We start from the raw sequence: 13,213 nt of genomic DNA, 5'->3' as shown, positions 1-13,213 counted from the left end.
CAGAGTACCAAGTGATTAAGGACAAGTCAGAGGCAACAGATCTGAGACAACCAGACATTAAATCAGATGTGCAAATGACTCAGAACATTTGTCACCTACCATAAAAACAGCACTCTAATTACCTGTTAAAATAATTGCTCTAACTAAAAAACTATTTTTTTACTACCACAGAGTCTCAATGAAGTTAGAGAAGAGTCTAGATCATGGGTCAATAAATCACAGCTCACAATGAAATGCCTATTTTTGTGAGTAAAAGTTTGCCTGGAACATAGCCATGCCCTTTCATTCACATACTGTCCTTGTTGCTTTCAGGCTACAACAAAGATGAGTAATCAGGACAGAATCCATGTGGTACATGAGTTTAAAATATTTACTATCTGGCCCTTTAAAACACCTTCGCCAAGCCCTGGTGTAGATCCCAACTCATATTTGTTCCTATCATCAATTTGGTATCAATTAAGGCAAGCCAATTTCAAGGTACTCTAATATAACAAACAGACCTTATTCAAGTCCTTATTAACTGTCTGCCACGTTTAGGGAAATTCAAAAATAGGAAACTAATACTCAGGGATGAAGGAAGCAAAAAGAACCCATGTCCCCGAAGTCCTTCTGGTGATGAGAACCTGATGAAACAAAGAGACTCCTTACCCGAGCATAGGCCAGAGTACCATCCTTCAGCTTAAAGGTGGCCCCGGCACTGCCAAAAAAGCCCTGGACGGGCACGTCATCCAGCACAGCTCCTAGGTGCTGGCACAAGAGCCGGGTGAGTGGGCGCCCAGGCTGCAGGAAGACAGGGCGCAGGCTCAGCCGCACAGCTCTGGTCCGAGGATGCACGCAGAGGACACAGGCCCGTACCTAGACAAGGGACACAGTGAGGATAAGGCACACTGGAGACAAGACACCCGGAGCCGACTTCCAGGGGTTCAGACGCTCCCTGTGCTGACCAAGTTACAGATGGAAGTACTAAAATCAGCGTGTACAATCAAACAGCATGTGGAAAATTCACACAGAACACCGCAGAGGAACTACGTCTGACTGAATCAACGCTTATGCAAGGGCAGGAACGTAGGTATCATGGGTATCAGGGTCCCCTCCACACCATGAGCCTAATAATGCATATGCAACAGGAGCCATGCACTGGTGTCTCTGTATCCAGAAGCTCATCTGAAACAGCAGAAACAGCCTGCTCCGATCACAAGGTCATAGCATGTAAAATGTCTCAACTCTGTACACAAGTGTGACTTAAGGAGAAAAAAAGTCACTAGAAAGAGATTCACCAAAAAATCAGTAATGTTATCACCAGGTGCTGGGGAAATCTACTTTAAAAAATAAAACAACAGAAACAAAAAACCGACAAGGTCTCTACAGCTTCCATTAGCACGAGTTACTGGTAAAAAATAAATAAATCACTTTGGAATTGTTAATAAAAAACGGGTAGAATATATTGGAATTTTCTTCCCAAATATCCACAACCATTGAATATTTAGATCAGGGAAGAAAAATCTCTTAGATTTAACCACTAACACTTGACTGCATAACCAGATAGCATTTTAACCAGGTGTACCACAGCACTTTCATATTCATATTCATTTCATAGAGCACTTTCATATTTTGAATACAAATGTTGTATTCAAATGAATACATTTTGTTCTCCTATGTTAACACTTTCTTAGAAGACTTTAAATTATAAAAGCAAAAGTTTCACTACCAAGAGAGAAAAAGAATCAGAGGCTATGAAACAAAAATTACAAGGTGCTTTCTTCTTCACAGGCTCCTATTCTAATCTCAATCCCCAGAAATAATCACTGCCCATTTCCTATGGTCCTTCTGAGACACCTTTCATCTCCTCGCCACCCCTAACACGCACACACATGAGTCCCAGGACCTGCCATAGCAGCCGTGACACTGGCTGCTACACAAGTGAAATCAAGAAAAGATAAGTGCAACATTTCTTACTTGCTGATTTGAGAAATACGTTCCGGCTTTCTTAGGATCCAGGTGCATGAAGTCAACCAGGCCACTGAAGAACGAGAGGAATTTAAGTGTAAGGCCAAGTGGAGTCACCTAGAAATAAACAGAACCAATTGTGAAAAAACATCTCTCTGAAAGAATCAGGGATGAGAGAAACTGTTCATACTAAACATTCAAGGCCATATAACTTCCCCCGCTCCCCCCACAACCCTCATCATCTTTCTTCCCATAAAATCAAGGGGCAGCGCAACCCCTGGCACTGGCTCTTCCTATACTCAGTAAGCTCACCCACCACCACTACATCCCCCAGCCTGAGAGGATTCTCCACTCTCAGGATTTCCCAAAGGGGCGGAAGGCACTTTACACAAAGATCCTTGAGGAACCGCCAGCCTGACAACTTGGACAAGTTGTTGCTAACTTGGTGATGTGCTCAGGTTAACATGGGAAAACCCACATGCGTGCAAGAGGGAGATACCACGAGCAATTCGCCCACCAGAGGCTCGCAAACGAAGTAGGGCGACAAGGCCCTCAAAAGAGCACTGAGGTAGGGAAACTAAGTCAGATCCCCAGGTCCTATAGGGTTCACCCTTCTCCCATCTCCATAGAAAGTGGGAGAGTTATTCTCTTGGAAACTGTATCAGGTTCAAAACACAGGAATAGTGCACAAACCATGAAAATGTGAACTAAGAAAAATCCTGAATATCGTATAGATACAGATATGAAGACATCCAGCCCCTTTCTGCCATCCAGCTCTTAGGCAGCCAGGCTTATATCCTCAGATCCTTTCTAGAGAAATCTAACATGCCAGAGAAGATTTCTAACAGTGACACCTGGAGGTTTCTTAAAGACGGTCCGCTACCTCCTGCCCCTGACAGGGAAGTCGGCCAGTCAGCAAGTCCACCCAAGCTCACAGACTGCCCAGCAGTTTTCTAGAGCCTCTCATAAGATGGCAGTCAAAACAAAAACTCAACAGAGGATGGGAGGATTCAGTTGAGAGACTCTCCATAAAGTAGGATGCAAACGCATGCATGTACCAAAACAGAGAGTAAAAAGTAAGAAAATCAGAACTGATTCATTAAGTCCAACATCATACTAATAGTTCCAGAAAAAGAAAACACTTTAAAATATCTGATAAGGGGCATATATCTAGAATATACAAGGAATTGTTTTTTACCATATCAATAAAAAAAATGAACAAAGGACTTCTGATTCAATATTTCTCCAAAAAATTTATAAATGGCCAATTCGTAACATGAAAAGATGCTCAACATCATTAATCATTAGAGAAATGCGTATCAAAATAACAAAATACCATTTCACACCCACCCCTTCTAGGAGAGCCATAATAAAAAGAAGAATAAGTGTTAATGAGAATATGAAGAGAAACTAGCATGCTTAAATTGCTGGTGAGGATGTAGAACACTACAGCCACTTTGGCTGTTCCTCAAAAAGTTAAATACAGAGTTACCATATGACCCAGCAAGTCCGTTCCTAGAAATGAAAACATGTGTCCCCACAAAAACCTGTACACAAATTTCACAGCAGCATTACTCCTAAGAGCCAAAAGTGGAAACAACTCAAATGTCCACCAACTTCATATGATGGAGTATTATTCAGTCATAAAAATAAAAACCCTCAATGAGCTTTGCTGGTAGACAGCATTCATGTGCGTGCATGTGTGCTAAGTCACTCCGGTCATGTCCAACTCTTTGCGGCCCCGTGGACTGTAGCCCACCAAGCTCCTCTGTCCATGGGACTTCCCAGGCAAGCATACTGGAGTGGGTTGCCATGCCCCCACCCCACTCCAGGAGATCTTCCTGACCCAGGGACCAAACCCACATCTCTTAAATCTCCTGCATTGGCAGGCAGGATCTTTAGCACTAGCACCACCTGAGAAGCCCTCACAGCATTCACATGTGTTGTCATAACCTGCTGCCAGAGGAATTAAATGCACACCTGCGACTCCACTAGAAGAGGATTCTCAGAGGCTTATGGCTGGTTTCTTTCAGACTTCACTCCATGGGCCTTTTCTCTTTGCTGATTTTGCTTTGCCTCCTTTCACTGCAGTGGATCACAGCCGTGAGGACCACTACATGGTGAGTCCATGAGTCTCCCTGGGGAATCATCAAACCTGGCAGCGGTCTTGAGAATTTCAAGACACATTAAGTCAAGATTAACCTCCAATGTGCTTTTAGGGGACTTTCCTGGTGGCTCAGATGGTGAAGAATCCACCTGCAATGCAGGAGACCTGGGCTCAATCTCTGGGTCAGGAAGGTCCCCGGGAAAAGAGAATCGCTACCCACTCCAGTATTCTTGCCTGGAGAATTCCACGGACAGAGGAGCCTGGTGGGCTACAGTCCATGAGGTTGCAAAGAGTCGGACACAACTGAGCAACTTAGCATGAATGCTTGTGCTTTTTTGAGGATGTTTCTGGAGAATGTGACACATTAAAACAAGTGAGTAAACCAAAAAAGAGAAATATATGGAATCAAGGAAGTTTCTATCTAATACAGAAGAGTGGGGAAGGATCCAGAATGATAAAGACCAGAAGCCTCTGGACATCAGCCATGGAGCAGCTTTACAAACCAACCAGACTGGAGCCAGATGACAGTAGAAGGACTCCAGATGGGACGAAAAATAACAAAGATTATTTTAAAGGGTTTGAAAATATAGAAAATAATGAGGGAAAAATAACTACAGGATGTTATGAAGAAACAATGATAGGAAGAGAATTCAGCAAATGAGAGAAACAAAACTGATCATCAACTCCAGGGTTGAGGGAGGAAATGGTTCAAGAAACAAATTATATTACCTAGTTCAGCAAGTAAACAATATTTATGTGGTCATAATAATTTAAATACTGAATAATGATTTAGTCAAAAGTTGGGAGAAGGGAGGAATAAGAGAGCTGAAATTTCATCTACCTTGATAAAGGGTTAAAACTCAGTGCCTCAGAGTGATAAACCATGAGATCTAGCAGAAGAGTATTACTTAGAAATACAGAGGTCAACTTCAAAAGATAAGCTAAAAGAATTAAAGATGGAGGTTCAATGGGGTGAGAGTTCTTCACTAGAAGCCTGTTAATATTAATACCATTTAGTCTTTAGATCAGCACTCTCCACAGCACATACGTAACTCAAGTCACATATGTCATTTTCAGTTTCCTAGCAGTCACACTGTAAAAACTACAAAGAAAGAGGTGAGATTTGTTTTAATAGTTTATTTAACCCAATACAAAATATTACATTAGGCAAAATATTATCATTTCAACATGTGACACTGCCTATATTTCAAGTACTAATGGCCACATGGGACCAGGGGCTACCCCACTGGACAGCAGAATTTTAGACTGTGTGCACATTCTACTTTAATACAAATTATTTTTATTTTAGAAAATAGTAGTAACAATGAATGGCTTACCTTCTGTACCTGCGCTTTGACCACCAGTCCTGGTAGCAAACTATTGAGAGTCCAACTCTGCTCCTCAGTAGCAATGGCAGCAGAAACTTCTGAGTGACCAATAGACAGAGTGACAACTCCTCTACTGCCCTTCACCTCCTCGATGAGGCAGTTCAGGTACTGCCCTACCTTCAGTTTAGCACCTGCAAGAGCAGCCCCCCAAAAGGGAAAAACATCTACTATGAGAAGAATTTTAACTCAAGTGACACCTTAAAGATCCATGGCCTACTTGTCCAGTTACCATGCAGTACTCCCCATATTCCCAATTTTCAAGAAACCATCTTCAAAAATGGGAGTGAAATGACTCTAACTGATCTAGAATCAACTACCACACAAAAAAATACAAAAACCTCAACAAGGCAAGAGAGTGCTGGTTCAGAGTCCCTGTTTCAGAATCTTCTACGTGGGAAAAAGTGAAACTGGCCCATCAGATTTTAGTGAGCCTGGCACTCCACTCTTACTGAGACAGTGCCAGGTAAATATAATTCCCACACATACCACCTCACAACCGTGTACTTCTCCTTCTTCTTCCCCTCACCTTTGTTCTTCTGCCGAATGTACTCCTGGGCTTTCTGCAATGGCAGAAAAGCTCTGGCCCCACTAACACCAATGTCCACTAGGTAGCCATGGTCTTCCAGGCTGGACACAGTGCCCGTGAGCAGCTGGAGGAAGAGAAAGCAATCCCAAAAGTTCGAAAGTCAAAGGTCATAGGACACATAACCATATTCACTACCAAACACGCCAAACATGACTGTTCCTACCATTGGTCTCAACAAATCATCCCAGAATCCCAAACATCCTCCCACTTTTAAATTTAAACCTCAATTGCTCCAGCACAGGAATACAGCCAATATTTGACATTGATATGCAAGCCTTTCATGTCATACACATGAAAGGGGTGCAGCGCTGGCACCCCCAGTGCCAAGAGAACTGAGAATCCAGAACCACCCTTCTAGCTGTCATCATGTCTTTTCTAAGCACCTCCAACACCCCCCTCACTTCACCAAAAAGTCTTGCCAACCTCCTTTACATTTCACTGGAAGCACTGTGGCATTCAAATCTGGCTCTAATAATCACTAGCTATTTGGTCTTTGGTCACTTCAGTCACTTCAGAACCTTTTTCAGTCTATTTTCTCAAACGTACAAGAGTGATACCTATTGGCCTCACAAGGTAGCTATGAAAATGTCTTCAGAGAAAGTGTCTAAAACAGCAACTGTCAAACAGCCGCCTCTCGGTACTTGTCAATTTCCTACAACTTACTTACGGTTTGTTCCCCGTTCTACTCAACGTTCAGGGCTTGACCCAAACTTCACTGCTTCTAACCAAATGTTCCAAGACCATGTTGATCTTCCTCTTAAGTGAGTACAGTTTATATAAGTGTGTTTTACACCTACTCAACTTGGAGGTGCTGAGCAGGGATTCACATCTCCTGAACCGCCACTGGACTGGGAGATTCAGTAGTGGAGTATCCATTAATATGGCTGACAGACTAATTGCTCTGTCTATCCTGTCTCTTGCTCTCAGACAGCAGCCCCCAAGCTTTCCCCACAAATTTCAGTGGCTTTTGAAAATGACTTCATCTGTGAAGAAGTCTCAGTAAAGGAGGCACTTCAAGAACTTTCTCACCCTTGCTAAGGTTCCTTGGAGGCATCTTTTTTTTTCCCTACCAGCAAATGTGGGGCTGGCTTTCCCTTTCTCCCATCCAGAATGATGTGACTAGGTTCAAGTCTTCAACTTCCATTAAGTACACAAAGCACCCTGGAGATCTTCCCCCAGGAAAAGACACACCCCCATGTGTAACAGTTAAGCTGAAAGTGAAGGGTAGTCTAGACACTCCCAGAAGGCAGGACACAGAGAAGGCATGTTGCCTGCTCCCCCTCCCTCACCCCAGATACGTACCATGCCAGGTTTCAGGGTCTCAGCACTCAGCACTCTGTTGACATTTTTGGGGTTCAGAGATAGCATGACATTCTTTTTGCTCCCCTTTGTGGTATCCAGACTGCTCACCACACATCTCACCAGCATTCCAGGGGAGAAGAGCTCAGGCAAGCCGACCAGGTCCTGCATAATACAAGTGAGAAAAATCTGATACATACCTTTTCCCTAAACTGAGAATTCACTGCCCAACCCTGATTCTATGGTTTCTCATCCTCAGATTCCCAGAGGCCAAAAGGCGGACGATGAGAGTAACTGCTCACCCACAAAGGCATTGGTTTGTGGCCATGTCAGTCTTGGATTACAGGTAAGGTCTCCAAACATCTCCACACAACAAGCAGATGTAAAATGACTTGTCAAAAGAATCTTCTACAATTACTGGACTTCCTCGTTTACTTTCTCATCTTTCGCTTACTCCTCAACTTTCTGCAATCTGTGTTCCACGCCCTCACTCCATACTTGATCTCCCAACAAAATCTCCAATGACCTCCACGTGGCTAGATCCAACAGCCCACTTTGCAGTCCTTCTCTCACATGGCCTTAACAAGGCATTTTTACTCTGGTGCTGCTTCCTTCCTGAAACATTTCCTCCTGGCTTCTGACCTTTCCTTCATTGGTTTTTTCCCTCTACCTCTCTGGTCCCACCTTCTTCTAACAGCAACTCTCCTTTTATTCAGCAACTAAAATACAGTGCTGACTCCTGGTTCAGTCTTTCAGTCTCTTCTCCCTCTGTGTGCTCCCTATAAGCAACTTCTTCCTCCTCCACAGCTTCAACCACCACCTACCTACACAGAGAAATCTCCCTGAGCTCCAGAATCACCTATTTACTGGTCATCTCAATTGTACCTCAAACTCAACACAACCAAAAATCATGATCATCTCTCCCAATCCCGGTACCCTTTCAGGGCTTCTTATCTCAAGATGGCCTGGCCAACTGTTAACCATGCTCAACAGAAATCTAGGACTCATTTCTGACATGTCTCTTGGCCTTGCCACCCATATAGAATCCATCACTAGGCACCGACTTTACCTCCTCAGCCCTCAGTAAATCCATCAGTCTCAAAGCCTGGACTATAACAGCAGCCTTTGAACTAGTCCTAAGCAACTACTCATGCTGCTTTGATTCATTCTGTCTTCTGTCTACATATCACCCACCTCAATAAGAGCATTTCAAGGGCTTCCAATTGATTACAGAAAAACCAATCCTGAACATGGTCTGGTCTCCACCCAGCCCTCTAGCCCTATCTCACACCACTCTCCCTGCTCTCTGTTCTAGTCACACCAGCCGTCTCCTGCTACAAACCGGGCTCCTTCTGCCTGAACTCCCTTCCTTCCTTCTCCAGCCTACCCTCATCCTTCACATTCAGCTCAGGTATCCCTTCCTCAGGCAAGTCTTCTAGGTTCCCTGGCCTAAGTGAAAGTCCCCTTATTTAAAAAATCAAAGAAATTTAAAAATAAATTCTCTAGATAAACTCTCTTGGTATCTTGTACCTTTCCTTCTTAGCACTTAGCAAAGCTGTCATCTTACATCTTATTCCAGTTACAGATTTCATCCAGGTTTCCCTTACCTGCAGGGGTTCTTCTTGCGCCACCTGCTCATTCAGCTTTTCAGTGTAAGCATCACAAATTTCAGTCACTTGCACATACCCTTGGAGGCCGTTGGGGAGACTAATCGCCAGTTCCAGTTCATTTACCTCTTTCACACAACCCAAAATCCGCATCCCCTCACACAAGGACTAGAAGAGAAAGAGTGAATTATGTACAACAGGGAAGAGAACAATGAATAGGGAGGTAGGGTGGGGGTGGGGGAATCTGGCCTCTAGTCCTAACTCTAACATTAAAAAAAGCTACAAGAGAGACATACGTGTATATATTATATACTCGTCATATTTCTGACTGAGCACCATGAAAGGCTGAAATGATACCACTGTGTTTATAGCATGAGGGTGTTGGAGGGCACTCTCACCTTTTCCTTTATTCCAAGCAACCCAAACTCAAATGCCTGGGAGGTAACACGATGCAGAACACAGGCCAGGGGAGACTATGGAAGCCCGGCATGCGTGTGCCAGGTCTAAAGGGCACAAACACTATTCAGCAATGTGTGGCTACAAATATGAGGGAGTGCATACTTGTATTATCAGCACTTTCAAGGTTCTATAAGAAGCCAGAAATCACTTTCTTAATGTAAAATTTTTAAGTTTTCTAATGTTGGCACCAACTTTTTTTTAAGTAGCACACAGGACAAACAAAATACTTCTGCAGGCTGGAAGTATCTTTCCCTTCTCTATCTACATCCGTGTGTATCTTTCCCTTCACTATCATTTGGCTTTTTCTTTTTTATAACTCAAGTATCAGAGTTACCTAAAAATTTAAGGGACATAAAAAGACTGCTTCACCTCTCTGAGATAAGTTTCCACATCTGTGAAATGAAAGGGTAGAATCAGAATGACTGTTAAGGGTATTGCCAATTCTAACCTATGAATTTACTAAAACACAAGTCCCACGAGAGCATCAGCAGGATGAGGGACTTGGCCGCTAAAAAGAAAAACAACACACGATCTATGATCACAGGCACTGACAAAACTGGAATAGAGACAGAAGATATATATACATGTATATATACGAAAAGAAAGACGGGAAAAAGGGAAGAGTTTGTTCAAAACCAAACGCTGACAAACCTCCACATTAAGGATTTCAAACTTCTCTCTGACAAATTTGCTGCTTTGTCTGGTTTCAACTTTCAACTTTTTTGTTTTTGCTGGCCCTTTCTGGATCTTTTTCCTTTTGGTAGATTCCTCTTCAGTAGAAATCTAAAGCGGGGGAGGGAGGAGGAGAAGATCCAAAAAAATAAAAAGCAGTTTATCCGGCCTTTCCCTTCAATATCAGTTCATCTGTCACCCTGTCTTGTCACCCTTCTACTCCACCCCACTCCCAACTGTTCTTTAATTCCTGCCTCGTGGCCAGTCTCCCATTCTGACACCAATTCTCCCTGTGACGAAAATCTGAGCTCTCTTCTAAAAGACTCTTCCCTTCTGTGTTCTTCCTCCCTTGACAGGGATGGACACGGGGGTTCCCCATTGGGAGAAGCAATTTGGAACAGTGCATGAAAATAAAAAAGGTGGAGTCACAAAGATCTCCACCATAACAAGCTGTGTGGTTTCAGCTAAATTACATAATCTTTCTGGGCCTCAGTTTCCCACCATGGAATGGTGATCTCTGCTTCACAATACAGTTGGAAGGATTACATAAAATAGACCTAATCACACAACTGAATGTTAGTTCTGCTCCCTCTAGCATTTGGAGTACAACCTACTTTAGGTGAAGATTTCAAATTCTAATGCAAATCATGATCATTTTACATAGCCTCATTCAAACCTTATTCAAACTGTTTTCTCTCCATCCTTAATCAACATGGTAAGTTCCTGAGAATGAGAAACAGGGAATTCCCTGGCAGTCCAGTGGTTAGGACTCTGCGCTTTCACTACCAATGGTGCAGATTCGATTCCTGGTCAGAAAACTAAAATCCCACAGGCCTCCCGATGTGGCCAAAAACAGAAAGAAAGAACGGCACTGAAACCTTATACAATAAATGCCACTCATGCTTCAAAAGATATAGCCTTGTGGTGGGATGGACTCTCTAACAAGTTAAATGTGTAAAAGTAGACTTCAACAAGAATCCAATCTGGAAAACCACACATTCTCAGACAAGGCTCATTCTCCATAAGGACACTAGAGAGAAAGTGTTCTGCGAGTCTTCCCAAAAAAGCACCCCACTTACATCAAATAAGTTGTCTTGTTCAACTGATTGCTGGAAAGCTTTCTCTGATTTGTGGGTCTTTCTTGTACCCCCACGGGGGAAGCTTTCTTCCATGGCTGCCATGTTTGAGTGTCCTAAAAACAATGCAAAAAGTTGGTAATATGTACTTCAGTGTCAAGGTTGTGATCGATGAGCAAGAGACAGAGCCTTCTAGCACCAGTGTGCTAGACAGCATTCAGGCCTAAGAAATGGATGGTTTGATGCCAGGCAACAGATAATCCATAATTCATCTTTCCAAAGGTCTTTGCTTCAAAACCACACGTCCACATATTTTTCTCCAGTAAGTTATACTTTCAATGGAGCATCATTAAACAGCTTCAGTTAAGTCACGGATACTCAAATGACTACATAACCCCTTATCTTCAAAGAATGCGCACACTTCTAAGATAAAACAATTCTGCAAATAATCTAAAATACAGATCAGGTTATAAACTATCAACAAGAAGGTAGAAAATAATGAGGCTTCAGCAAAGGAGGAAGGCTTCCTTAAAAAGATGCCTTTGAGCTGCATGTTAAAAGATGAACAGGATTTTGACAGGTGGAACGGGAAAAGCAGAATGAACCTGAGAAAAAGCATGGAGACAGGAAAAGCCAATTATTTTGAGCAGCAATATGTCTGTCAAACTGCTCCTCCTGGCAATGCAGGGGACATCATTTTGATCCCTGGGTCCAAGAAGATTCCACATACCATGAACAACTAAGCCTATGCATTACAGCTACTGAAGCCGCAGCACCCCAGAGCCTGTTCTCCACAACAAGAGGAGCCACGGCAATGAGAAGCCTGTGTACTGCAACCAGAGAAGCCCCTGCTCGCCACAACTAGAGAAAGCCTGCAGAAACAAAGACTCAGTGCAGCCAAATAAATAATACATAATTTTAAAAATATTTAAAACTGCTCACAAGCTGCTCATCTTTCTTTGAAGAACTGTTCAACTAGATTACAAGGTGAATAAAGCCTAATAATTGGAATTAAATTTTAAAAGACAGGTTGAGCCCTCTGTGTCAGATCTTTCATTGGGTGTGAGTAAATTGCAAGTTAGACTCTTAAGAAAAGGAAAAGACAGAACAGTAACCAAAACAAATATATACTGCAGGCTATAGACTGGACAAGGAGACAGGACTGAAGCTTCGAAGGTAAACCGAGTGCGTGCTAAGCCGCTTTGCTTCTGTCCGACTCTTCGCGACCCTACAGACTGTAGCCCCCTATGCTCCTCGGCTCATGGGATTCTCCAGGCAAGAATACTGGAATGGGTTACCATTTCTTCCTTCGGGGGATTCTTCCCAACCCAGGGATCGAACCTGCCTCTCTTATGTTTCCTGCATTGGCAGGCGGGTTCTTTACCGTTAGCGCCACAAGGAGATAGAACTGAAGGAAGGTACACAACGGGTAGGATTCAACTGCAGTACAATAGAGAAATAACGAGAACCAGAACTAGGTTTAAGTGAGAACAGGAGGAGGGGTTGGTTCCGAGAGACGCTTGGAAATAGGAATCTAAAAAGGCTTGAGACTGTGGAAGAGGTGAGGACCTAGAGGGAGCCTAGGAAGGAGTGTTTCGTAAAAGAAAAAAAAAAAAGGACAAAGCAATGCGGTCAAGTTTACTAGGAATTTGACCCTTAATCTTACTTCACAAAAGGGGAAACTGAAACTTCAAAGAGTAAAGCGACCCTGCGATAAAGGGATCTGAGCTACTTCCTAGGAACATAACGTGACATTACAGGGACCACGCCAGCAGAGCCGGCTTCAGAGGTGGAATGCGGTGGCCTAACCACTCACCCGGCACTGCGGGTTCATGGCAGGGATCCAAAGCAGCTAGTCCTGGGACAGACCTGGAAGCCACGAAGTTTCCACCCTTGTTGCTTTTGCCCCCACTCACCAGCCCCAGGACACCAGCACTTCTACTTCAGAGGCCGCGCCACTGTAATCACACACGCGGAGACTGGTACACCCGCAGCCTAACGCTGCTCTTCCGGAAGCGTGGGCGGGCTCAATGCCCTATTTCCGTAACTATACTGGATCCAGTTCAACAGGG

At 43.5% G+C, this 13,213-nt stretch overlaps 1 protein-coding gene across 3 annotated transcripts in view; it reads right to left on the bottom strand.

Moving 5' to 3' along the window:
* Positions 1-13,184, bottom strand: part of PDCD11 (programmed cell death 11) — a 41,037-nt gene extending 27,853 nt beyond the window's left edge. For 2 of the 3 annotated variants that reach the window (XM_070780759.1, XM_070780761.1), the window contains exons 1-9: positions 13,058-13,184; positions 11,145-11,257; positions 10,045-10,176; positions 8,935-9,102; positions 7,331-7,492; positions 5,969-6,092; positions 5,392-5,573; positions 1,957-2,064; positions 649-855 (exon numbers count right to left, since the gene is read on the bottom strand). In XM_070780759.1, the coding sequence (XP_070636860.1) occupies positions 649-855; positions 1,957-2,064; positions 5,392-5,573; positions 5,969-6,092; positions 7,331-7,492; positions 8,935-9,102; positions 10,045-10,176; positions 11,145-11,246 (1,185 nt within the window). In that variant the 5' untranslated portion in view covers positions 11,247-11,257; positions 13,058-13,184. Of the gene's footprint in view, positions 1-648; positions 856-1,956; positions 2,065-5,391; positions 5,574-5,968; positions 6,093-7,330; positions 7,493-8,934; positions 9,103-10,044; positions 10,177-11,144; positions 11,258-12,957; positions 12,979-13,057 lie in introns of those variants that run through there. The other variant, XM_070780760.1, reaches the window with a different exon arrangement.
* Between the last annotated feature and the right edge of the window lie 29 nt (positions 13,185-13,213).

The sequence above is a fragment of the Bos indicus genome, chromosome 26, assembly GCF_029378745.1.
Source record: "Bos indicus isolate NIAB-ARS_2022 breed Sahiwal x Tharparkar chromosome 26, NIAB-ARS_B.indTharparkar_mat_pri_1.0, whole genome shotgun sequence".
NCBI lineage: Eukaryota > Metazoa > Chordata > Mammalia > Artiodactyla > Bovidae > Bos > Bos indicus.
This window is presented reverse-complemented; position numbering and strand designations above follow the sequence as displayed.